A 10,958-nucleotide genomic window follows, 5' to 3' on the forward strand; every position below is an offset into this window, starting at 1 on the left:
CCCATATCTACGTGGATCCTAATGCTCATCCCGGTATTGCTGGGCTCGGCCAGTGCCTTATGCGTTGCTGACAATGTTCAACGCAGAACTTTGGCGCCTGCAGGATCCAGGAGTCATACTCCTGGTGCAGTTTGCGGAATGGGCTGCACCCGTTGTACCAGTAATGAAGCCCGACAAAACTTTGCAGTGACTTCAAACTCGTGGTGACTAAGATCTCACGTCTGGACCGATACCCAATGCCCCAAGTAGAGGGTTTCTTTGCGCCAGATTGGCTGGAGGATGCTCCTTCATGAAGCTGGACACGAAAGATGCGTGTCGCTGGTGCAGCTGGACCCAGAGGTTTGCCATCATTAATACTCATCGGGGGTTGCTTGAGTACACCCGACTCCCGTTTGGGATTTCATCAGCCCCGGCGATCTTTCAGCGGGTGATGGAGAACATTTTGCAGAGCCACCCGAATGTGGCCATCTGATTGGACAATGTGCTCACTACCTGGATCCACAGTGAAGGAACACATGGGTAACCTACAGGAGGTGCTCCGGTGGTTTTCCCATGTCGGTGCCCAGCTGAAGAGGAGAAAGTGTTTCACGCTAAAGTGGTGACCTATAGGGCAGCACGGTGGCCTAGTGGTTAGCACAACCGCCTCACGGCGCTGAGGTCCCAGGTTCGATCCCGGCCCTGGGTCACTGTCCGTGTGGAGTTTTTGTTTTTTTTTTATAAATTTAGAGTACCCAATTATTTTTTCAAATTAAGGGGCAATTTAGCGTGGCCAATCCACCTAACCTGCACATCTTTGGGTTGTGGGGGCGAAACCCACGCAGACACGGGGAGAATGTGCAAACTCCTCACGGACAGTGACCCAGGGCCGGGATTCGAACCCAGGTCCTCAGCGCCGTGAGGCAGCAATGCTAACCACTGTGCCACCGTGCTGCCTGTCCGTGTGGAGTTTGCACATTCTCCCCGTGTCTCCGTGGGTTTCGCCCCCACAACCCAAAGATGTGCAGAGTAGGTGGATTGGCCATGCTAAATTGCCCCTTAATTGGAAAAAATGAATTGGGTAATCTAAATTTATAAAAAAAAAAGTGGTGACCTATCTCAGTTACAGGATGGACAGGGGCGGCCTACACCCAGTGGAGAATAAGGTTCGCACAATAAAAGGGACCCCGACCCCAAGAACGCCACAGAGTGGCGGTCGTTTCTGGGGCCTGGTCAACTGCCATTGCCAATTTGGCTGCATTGTTGGCTCCATTCCACGTGCTATTCAGGAAGGACCAGGAATGGCATTGGGGCACTTCCCAGCGGCCTTTGATGCTAGGCCTCTAATATTGACCTGCCATGCTCACCCGCTGTGGTACGTGGGCAGTGCAGGCCCATGGATGGGACGACGGCGTGGAACGACCCATTGCGTTTGCTTCGAGGCCTCTGGCGGACACAGAGCGGGTGTTGCGCTCAAATAGAGAAAGAAGGCTTGGCAGTCATTTTCGGACTACATTCCATCAGTACGTTCAGGGGCGACATTTTGTCATTGTAACCGGCCATCAACCGTTGCTCGGTCTCTTCAGGGAGGATAAGGGGATCCCTCTGATCGCAGCGGCTCGGATTCAGCGCTGGGCACTCCGGCTTGCGGTGTACGAGTATTCCATCCAGCAGCGCACAGGAACGCAAATTGACCGCGTCGATGCCCTCAGCCATTGGCCGTGAGCGCCCCGTCCCCACCAGTGGTGGATGAGGTGATCGCGGCTCTCAATGTTATGGACTCCTTGCCGGTGGCAGTTGCTCAGGTACATGCGTGGACACAACGGGACTGGCGAAGCTTTGCCTCTTGCCATTGAGTGACACGCGTCATGTGAGAGTACCTTTAAGAAATGTGTGTTTAAGAAATGTACCTTTAAGAAATGGGTGTTTAAGAAATGTACCTTTAAGAAATGGGTGTTTATCAGTGATGTCAGAGTGTGGGTGGAGCTGGGCTGTCTGTCAGCTTTTTACTTTTGTTTTAGGCTGTTTGCTGCAGGGTGTGTTTTAGTTTAGTTTTCAGTGTTGGAGCTGAAGCCAGACAGAGCGGGTGTACTGTTGATCTCTCTGCCATCAAAAGACTATCTCTTGATTATTTGGTGAATTCAGAATTATAAATGTTTTCAGTAGTGAATGTAAACCTAATGTGCTTCTGTTAAAAGGTGTTTCTTTTATCTTCTGGATGTTGTTTGGGAAGTTATTAAGGATGACTTAGTGTTGTATTCTTTGGGGGTTGTATCTGAATTAATGGTTGCTAAGAGTTTACTGTATGTTTCAAAAAGGTTAACTTGAGTTCATAGAATAAACATTGTTTTGCTTTAAAAATACGTTTCCATTTCTGATGTACCACCCCTGTAGAGTGGGCCGTGTGCTCCCCATACCACAATCTATTAAAAGTTGTGGGTCAGGTGAACTCCATGATACACTTTGGGGTTCTCTAAACCCTGGCCCATAACACACAAAGAAGGAGGTCCTTCCGGTAACCCTCTGCTCCTTCACCCAGCGGTTTGCCGAGCGTAGTATCGAAGATGGCGCAATATTGTGGGGAGCTCGAGTCGGTCATCACCCCGCGGGGGCAGGATGCCCTGCTGCAGGATCTTCACGGTGGCCATCTGGGTGCGCCAGGTGGTCGGGCATCGATGGGGACATCGAGGGGGGGGGTCGTGCTCAGCTGTCCGATGTGCCAGGAACATCAAACAGAAGCCCTGCCAACGGCCTCTCTGCGCCCGTGGGAACGGCCAGGGGCGCCCATGGGTGCGCCTGCATAGATTTTGCAGGACTGTTCCCGGGTTCCACGTTCCTTGTGGCCGGAAACGCCCACACAAAGTGTGCAAAAGATCTCCGCGTGTCCAGGGCCACAGTGGAGAAGCTCCGGGGGATTTTTTAGCACCCACGGAATGCTTGATGCTCCAGTGAAGGATCATGGGACGCCGTTCGCCAGTGAAGAATTTGCCGGCTGAGTGAAGAGGAACGGCATTCGGCATGGTCGGACTGCTCCATACGTCCAGCGGAATGGGCGGCCCAGACTTTCAAGAGGGGCCTGAAGAAACAATCCACGGGTCTCTGGACACGCGGTTCCTCTTTAATTATCGCACAACGCCCCACGTGGCAACTGGGATCGCCCCTGCCGAGCTCGTGCTGGGCCACAGGTTCCAAACCCGGCTGCGTCTCACGCTTCCGAGCCTCGGCGACAAAGTAGACGGAGGAAACTCTGAAACGACACCACCGCTTGTGGGCGCCAGGGTGAACTTTCCACTCTGGGGATGCGGGCTAGGCCTGCAGGTTTGGGGAGGGAGCAGTCGCAGGCTACAAAGGTGTTGCTGTGGAGCAATTGGTCCGATGTCACGTCAGGACCATGTTCAGGGTCAGTAAGTGGACCACCTGATGAAGCGGGAGGCCGTCCACCTCGACGGCCAAACAGCAGTGTTGGTGTCTGTGCCGCGTCAGGAACCGCCCCTCAGCCTGGGGTCCCAGCCGTCTGGGTTGCTTCGCCCAGACCGAGGCCCCCGCAGTCACCCTTGGGCGGTCGGCCGGGAAACGCCGATCGGCGAACCGCTGCACTCCACCAGACCCAGAGTCAACTCAGGCAGGGGCAAAGCGACGCAGAAGCCTCCCCCCCCCCATTGCCGGTCTACGGGGGGGGGGATCTTCGGACTGGGGGGGGGGGGGGTGGGCGTCATAACCCCCAGTTGGAAACCATCATCGATCTCCCCATGGGACCCGTGAAGTACAGGCTTCCCAGACAGGGGGCGAAGACAGCCACTTGGGGCTCGTTACGGGTGATTATAAAAGCTGTCCCAAAGTAAGTTCGAGACAGACTATGGGCAGCACGGTAGCACAGTGGTTAGCATAGTTGCTTCACAGCGCCAGGGTCCCAGGTTCGATTCCCGGCTTGGGCCACTGTCTGTGTGGAGTCTGCACGTTCTCCCCGTGTCTGCGTGGGTTTCCTCCGGGTGCTCCGGTTTCCTCCCACAGTCCAAAGGTGTGCCGGTTAGGTGGATTGGACGTGATAAACTGCCCCTTAGTGTCCAAAAAGGTTAGGTAGGGGTTACTGGGATAGGGTAGAGGCGTGGGCTTAGTTAAGGGTGCTCTTTCCAAGGGCCAGTGCACTCTCGATGGGCTGAATAGCCTCCTTCGGCACTATAAATTCTATGACTTGTCCTCCCATCTGGGAATGTGCTGGGAGCGAGATACTGCGTTTCGCAGACTTTGTACATGATTATAATAAACGATTGTTCAATGTTCGCCTTTCACAATATAAACTAATATAAACTAAAAGGCCAAATATACTACATCTACTGGTTCCCCCTTATCTACCTTTGACAAAGTCTCAGAATTGTCACTTGATGCCACGCAGCTCTCCCCACCCCCACCTCAGCATTGGATGCCCAAGATGTCCCTTTTCACCACAATATTGAAGGTGACCGTTGAGGTTTTAATAAATCAGGGTTTTTCTCTCCCCGTCCCACTCCACATTGACCCCAGAACAACTTTGGGGAGCGGGGAGTCACCTGTGAGCATTCCAAGTGATGTAACACTGACATTTATTGCGGGAATATCAACCTCAGTACGCGCAACGCTTTCAGATGGCTCTTGGGAAAAAGGTTCCACACGAAAGGCTTTTGACTGGACTCAAATTTGCCGCCGTCGTGGTGGGCGAGGTCAGGAGTTGAGGCCGAATGGGAAACTTGATGGGAGTCTGGCCGACTGTGAGAGGCGTCGCGGTCAGACAGTGGGAGAGGACGAGATTTATTATTGCTGCTGTTCCTCTGAATTCAGCTTCTGCTTGCACCTGGGGCCTGGTGTAGGTGGGGGATTGGACAGTGCCATACTGAAATTTGCATACAGGATGCAGAATGCAAAACAACCCCAGAGAGAGAGCGAGAGGGTCTGGGGCGACTTTAAAAACCCGGGTGGCAGGCAGGGCAGTGACAGAGCAGAGATTGAAGGACCTCACACCATGGAACCAGCTCGCCTCCTGGTCGTGTTGATCGCGCAGTTCGCCAGTAAGTGGGATGTTGTTTCCCTCCGACAGGGTCCGGGGATCAGCGGGAAAGACTTAGCCTTTCTGCTGTTTAATTTTAATCAATTTTCCATTTATTTCACGGGCTGGGCGTGGGGTCCACCGGGAATCGACTGGTCCACAGACAGACTGTTTCCCTTTTAGTTTATTTAAAGGGGGCCGGTTTTGTGTGGGGTCCACTGCGTGTCGCTCTCCCTCACTGACAGGCTGTTTCCCTTTTAATTTATTTAAAGCGGGTGTGTGTGTGGGGTCCGCCGCGAGTCGCTCTCCCTCACTGACAGCTGTCTAATTATTTTTCCAGGCGTCTGGGCCGATCCTCGCGTCACTCAAGACCCACTCACGGGACCGGTCGCCTTGGGAGAGACGGTCAAACTGAAATGCAACCTCCACGGTGCCAGTGCCGGCACCTATGGCATAAGCTGGGTACGTCAGGCACCGGGCAAGACGCCCCAGGGTGTACTCTATCATGCTACTGACAGAAAGATCTACCGAGCCCCGGGGATCACGGACCGATTCACGCCCTCGGCCCAGGACTCCAGTTTCACCTACTATCTGACCGTCGGTAACGTGGAGGCCGCAGACGGGGCTGTCTATTACTGTATGGTTTGGATAAGCAACGTAGGATACACAGTGATACACACTGTGACAAAAACCTCCTCCGAGACCTCAAGGCCCTCCTTCGCACTGGGGAACCTGCACCACCCCCTTTCCCTCCTTGGACCTCTGGGACCCTCGGAAGGTCTCCCCACGCCCGCCCCGTATTGAATAGCACAGCAGGAGCACGCCCGCCTGCAGTCATATAGCGCCTTTTCGACGAGAACGTTCCCTCGGGCACACGTCCGTGAAAGGAGTTTGGACAACGAGCCGCATATCAGGGGAGAGGCCATGGGGCTGAACGGCCTCTTTCTGCAACGGAACCTTCCCACCGTTCGTAATGCTACATCGTGGAAGTCATTGAATCCCTACAGTGCATTGAACCCGGGTCCCCGGCGCTGTGAGGCAGCAGTGCTAACCACTGTGCAACTGTGCTGCCCATGAGGTAGGTTCTAAGAAGTGTATTTTTAAAAAAAATTAGAGTACCCAATTAATTTTTTCCAATTAAGGGGCAATTTAGCGTGGCCAATCCACCTACCCTGCACATCTTTGGGGTGTGGGGGTGAAATCCACGCAAACACGGGGAGAATGTGCAAACTCCATACGGACAGTGACCCAGAGCCGGGATCGAACCTGGGACCTCAGCGCCGTGAGACATCGGGGCTAACCCACTGCGCCACCGTTCTGCCCCCAAGAAGTGCCTTTCAGGGTGTAGGGAGGTGGAGAGAGGTTTCAGGGAGGGAATTGCAGAGTTTTGGGAGGTGGGGGCGATCTCAGAGGGTCGGCGGAGGAGATGGCAGAGATTGTGAGGGTTTGGGGAGTGGGGAGGCCACGGAGGGATCTGACGCTGAGGTGGAAAACTTTAAAATGGAGGTGTTGCCGGAACTGGGGTCCGGTTCACCGTGGCTGGGTCAAAGGTCGTGGAACCCCCTCTCCCCAACGTTACAATGGGCGTTCCCTACACCAGACACGCAATGCAGAGAGTTCAAGATGGTGGCTCACCCATCACCCTCTCAGGGGGCAATTGGAGATGGGGGCCGGGGACAGGGGGAAAAGGGACTCCAGGCGATACGGGTGGTGGATTTCTGAATGAGCTGAAGTTTATAGGGGGCGGGAATGTGGGAGGAGGCCGAGCTGGGAATGGACAGCGATTGTTCATTCAAGTGGACAGCAGGAAGGGGGAGGGGGGGGGAGTCTGGGAGGGGAGAACCGGGGCCTTGAGGAGTCAGAGGTGGGGAATTGAGCGAGGTTTTGGCCTCTGCAGTCCCGGTCGGACCCCAGATTTCTCTCCGGTGCGATGTCTCACCTCCAGCTCCCATTGGCTTCCCCCGTGTCGGGCCAGCTCCTAATCTCTCTCTGTTCACCGACCTCTCTCTCTCTCTCTCTCTCTAAGGCTCAAACCCTACCGCCTCAAAGGACAGCAGCCACATGGGGAACTCCACCACCTGCAAGTCCCCCCCCTCCGAGCCCCACACTCACCATCCTGACTGGGAAATATATCGGCCGTTCCTTCACTGTCGCTGGGTCACAATCCTGGCCCTCCCTCCCTGACAGCACTGTGGGTCTTACCCACACCACACAGGGACTGCAGCCGGTTCAAGATGGCGGCTCACCCACCACCTTCCCAAGGGGCAATTAGGGATGGACAATAAACGCTGGGCCCGGCCAGGGACACCCCACATCCACCGTGAAGGAAGATGGAAATGAAAGAGCTGAGGTTTTTGTACAGTGCTCTCCTTGCGACGAGCCGCTGTGTGTTTTACACCGGCAATGGAACACCACTGGACGTTAAAAGTAAGTGACCCGCTTTCAATGCTTCCTTCTTCAAATCGGGAACACGTGCAAACGCGACAACTCTTGCTTGCTGTTGCTTTTAAAAAAAAAAAAAACTCTTTCGGAACCCGGTCCTCGTCGGGAATGATTCAGATGCGGGGCGGGCGTCGAGGTAGGGGGGGTGCTGGGTCACATTCCGCTAGCGACAGCGATGGGGGAGGGGGTGCGGGGGGGTGCAGAGAGGGAGAAATAGAAAAAAAACAGTTAAATTGGACTAAATGTTGTCCAACTCTACTGTGAATTCTGTTCTGATCTCTCTCTCACTCTACCTCCACCGATGCTGAGTATTTCTGGCATGTTCTGCTTTTATGTCAGATTTTTAAAGTTTCGGCGTTCTCCCCCCCCCCCCCCCCCCCCTCCCCCTTCTCTCTCTCGCTCTCTCGCAGTGACTTCCTGCACCGGGATATCACCCACTCCCTCGGTACTGACCCTCTGACAGTGCAGCACTCCCTCAGTACTGACCCTCTGACAGTGCGGCGCTCCCTCAGTACTGATCCTCTGACAGTGCAGCACTCCCTCAGTACTGACCGTCTGACAGTGCAGCACTCCCTCAGTACTGACCCTCTGACAGTGCGGCACTCCCTCAGTACTGACCCTCTGACAGTGCAGCACTCCCTCAGTACTGACCCTCTGACAGTGCGGCATTCCCTCAGTACTGACCCTCTGACAGTGCGGCACTCCCTCAGTACTGACATTCTGACAGTGCGGTGCTCCCTCAGTACTGACCCTCTAACAGTGCAGTGCTCCCTCAGTACTGACCCTCTGACAGTACGGGACTCCCTCGGTACTGACCCTCTGACAGTGCAGCACTCCCTCAGTACTGACCCTCTGACAGTGCAGCACTCCCCCAGTACTGACCCTCCGACAGTGCAGCACTCCCTCAGTACTGACCCTCTGACAGTGCAGAGCTCCCTCAGTACTGACCCTCTGACAGTACGGGACTCCCTCGGTACTGACCCTCTGACAGTGCAGCACTCCCCCAGTACTGACCCTCCGACAGTGCAGCACTCCCTCAGCACTGACCCTCCGACAGTGCAGCACTCCCTCAGTACTGACCCTCTGACAGTGCAGAGCTCCCTCAGTACTGACCCTCTGACAGTGCGGCGCTCCATCAGTACTGACCCTCTTGACAGTGCAGCACTCCCTCAGTACTGACCCTCTGACAGTACAGCACTCACTCAGCATTGACCCTCTGACTGTGCAACACTCCCTCAGTACTGACCCTCTGACAGTGCAGCACTCCCTCAGTACTGACCCTCTGACGGTGCCGCACTCCCTCAGTACTGACCCTCTAACAGTGCAGCACTCCCTCAGTACTGACCCTGTGACAGTGCAGCACTGCCTCAGTACTGACACTCTGACAATGCGCACTCCCTCAGTAATAACCCTCTGACAGTGCGGCACTCCCTCGGTACTGACCCTCTGACAGTGCAGCACTCCCTCAGCACTGACCCTCTGACAGTGCAGCACTCCCTCAGTACTGACCCTCTGACGGTGCCGCACTCCCTCAGTACTGACCCTCTAACAGTGCAGCACTCCCTCAGTACTGACCCTGTGACAGTGCGGCACTCCCTCAGTACTGACCCTCTGACAGTGCGGCACTCCCTCAGTGCTGACCCTCTGACAGTGCAGCGCTCCCTCAGTACTGACCCTCTGACAGTGCAGCAGTCCCTCAGTACTGACCCTCTGACAGTACGGCACCTCAGTACTGACCCTCTGACAGTGCAGCACTCCCTCAGTACTGACCCTCTGACAGTGCAGCACTCCCTCAGTACTGACCCTCTGACAGTGCAGCACTCCCTCAATCCTGACCCTCTGACAGTGCAGCATTCCCTCAATCCTGACCCTCTGACAGTACAGCACTCCCTCGGTACTGACCCTCTGACAGTGCAGCACTCCCTCAATACTGACCCTCTGACAGTGCAGCACTCCCTTAGCACTGACCCTCTGACAGTGTCGCACTCCCTCAGTACTGACCCTCTGACAGTGCAGCACACCCTCAGTACTGACCCTCTGACAGTGCAGCGCTCCCTCAGTACTGACCCTCTGACAGTGCAGCACTCCCTCAGTACTGACCCTCTGACTGTGCAACACTCCCTCAGTACTGACCCTCTGACAGTGCAGCACTCCCTCAATACTGACCCTCTGACAGTGCAGCACTCCCTCAGTACTGACCCTCTAACAGTGCAGCACTCCCTCAGTACTGACTCTCTGACAGTGCGGAGCTCCCTCAGTACTGACCCTCTGACAGTACAGCGCTCCCTCAGTACTGACCCTATGACAGTGCACCACTCCCTCAGTACTGACCCTCTGACAGTGCACCACTCCCTCACCACTGACCCTCTGACAGTGCAGAGCTCCCTCAGTGCTGACCCTCTGACATTGCAGCACTCCCTCAGTACTGACCCTCTGACAGTACAGCACTCTCTCAGCATTGACCCTCTGACAGTGCAGCACTCCCTCAGTACTGACCCTCTGACAGTACAGAACTCCCTCAGTACTGACCCTCTGACAGTGCAGCACTCCCCCAGTACTGACCCTCCGACAGTGCAGCGCTCCCTCAGTACTGACCCCCTGACAGTGCAGCACTCCCTCAGTACTGACCCTCTGACAGTGCGGCACTCCCTCAGTACTGACCCTATGACAGTGCAGCACTCCCTCAGTACTGACGCTCTGACAGTACGGCACTCCCTCAGTGCTGACCCTCTGACAGTACGGCACTCCCTCGGTACTGACCCTCTGACAGTGCGGCACTCCCTCAGTGCTGACCCTCTGACAGTGCAGCGCTCCCTCAGTACTGACCCTCTGACAGTACGGCGCTCCCTCAGTACTGACCCTCTGACAGTGCGGCACTCCCTCGGTACTGACCCTCTGACAGTGCGGCACTCCCTCAGTGCTGACCCTCTGACAGTGAGGCGCTCCCTCAGTACTGACCCTCTGACAGTGCAGCAGTCCCTCAGTACTGACCCTCTGACAGTACGGCACTGCCTCAGTACTGACCCTCTGACAGTGCAGCACTCCCCCAGTACTGACCCTCCGACAGTGCAGCACTCCCTCAGTACTGACCCTCTGACAGTGCGGCGCTCCCTCAGTACTGACCATCTGACAGTGCAGCGCTCCCTCAGTACTGACCCTCTGACAGTGCAGCAGTCCCTCAGTACTGACCCTCTGACAGTACGGCACTCCCTCAGTACTGACCCTCTGACAGTACAGCACTCCCTCAGTACTGACCCTCTGACAGTGCGGCACTCCCTCAGTACTGACCCTCTGACAGTGCAGCACTCCGTCAGTACTGACCCTCTGACAGTGCGGCACTCCCTCAGTACTGACCCTATGACAGTGCAGCACTCCCTCAGTACTGACGCTCTGACAGTACGGCACTCCCTCAGTACTGACCCTCTGACAGTGCAGCACTCCGTCAGTACTGACCCTCTGACAGTACGGCACTCCCTCAGTGCTGACCCTATGACAGTGCAGCGCTCCCTCAGTACTGATG

The 10,958-nt window shown here is 55.6% G+C and overlaps 1 protein-coding gene across 2 annotated transcripts in view; it reads left to right on the forward strand.

The window, feature by feature from the left end:
- Window positions 1–4,944: 4,944 nt before the first annotated feature.
- Window positions 4,945–10,958, forward strand: part of LOC119952034 (immunoglobulin lambda-1 light chain-like) — a 31,748-nt gene continuing 25,734 nt past the window's right edge. Inside the window, exons 1-3 of one of the 2 annotated variants that reach the window (XM_038775511.1) lie at window positions 4,945–5,018; window positions 5,337–5,661; window positions 7,389–7,423. In XM_038775511.1, the coding sequence (XP_038631439.1) occupies window positions 4,973–5,018; window positions 5,337–5,661; window positions 7,389–7,423 (406 nt within the window). In that variant the 5' untranslated portion in view covers window positions 4,945–4,972. Of the gene's footprint in view, window positions 5,019–5,336; window positions 5,662–7,387; window positions 7,424–10,958 lie in introns of both variants that reach the window. The other variant, XM_038775514.1, reaches the window with a different exon arrangement.

The sequence above is a fragment of the Scyliorhinus canicula genome, chromosome 17, assembly GCF_902713615.1.
Source record: "Scyliorhinus canicula chromosome 17, sScyCan1.1, whole genome shotgun sequence".
NCBI lineage: Eukaryota > Metazoa > Chordata > Chondrichthyes > Carcharhiniformes > Scyliorhinidae > Scyliorhinus > Scyliorhinus canicula.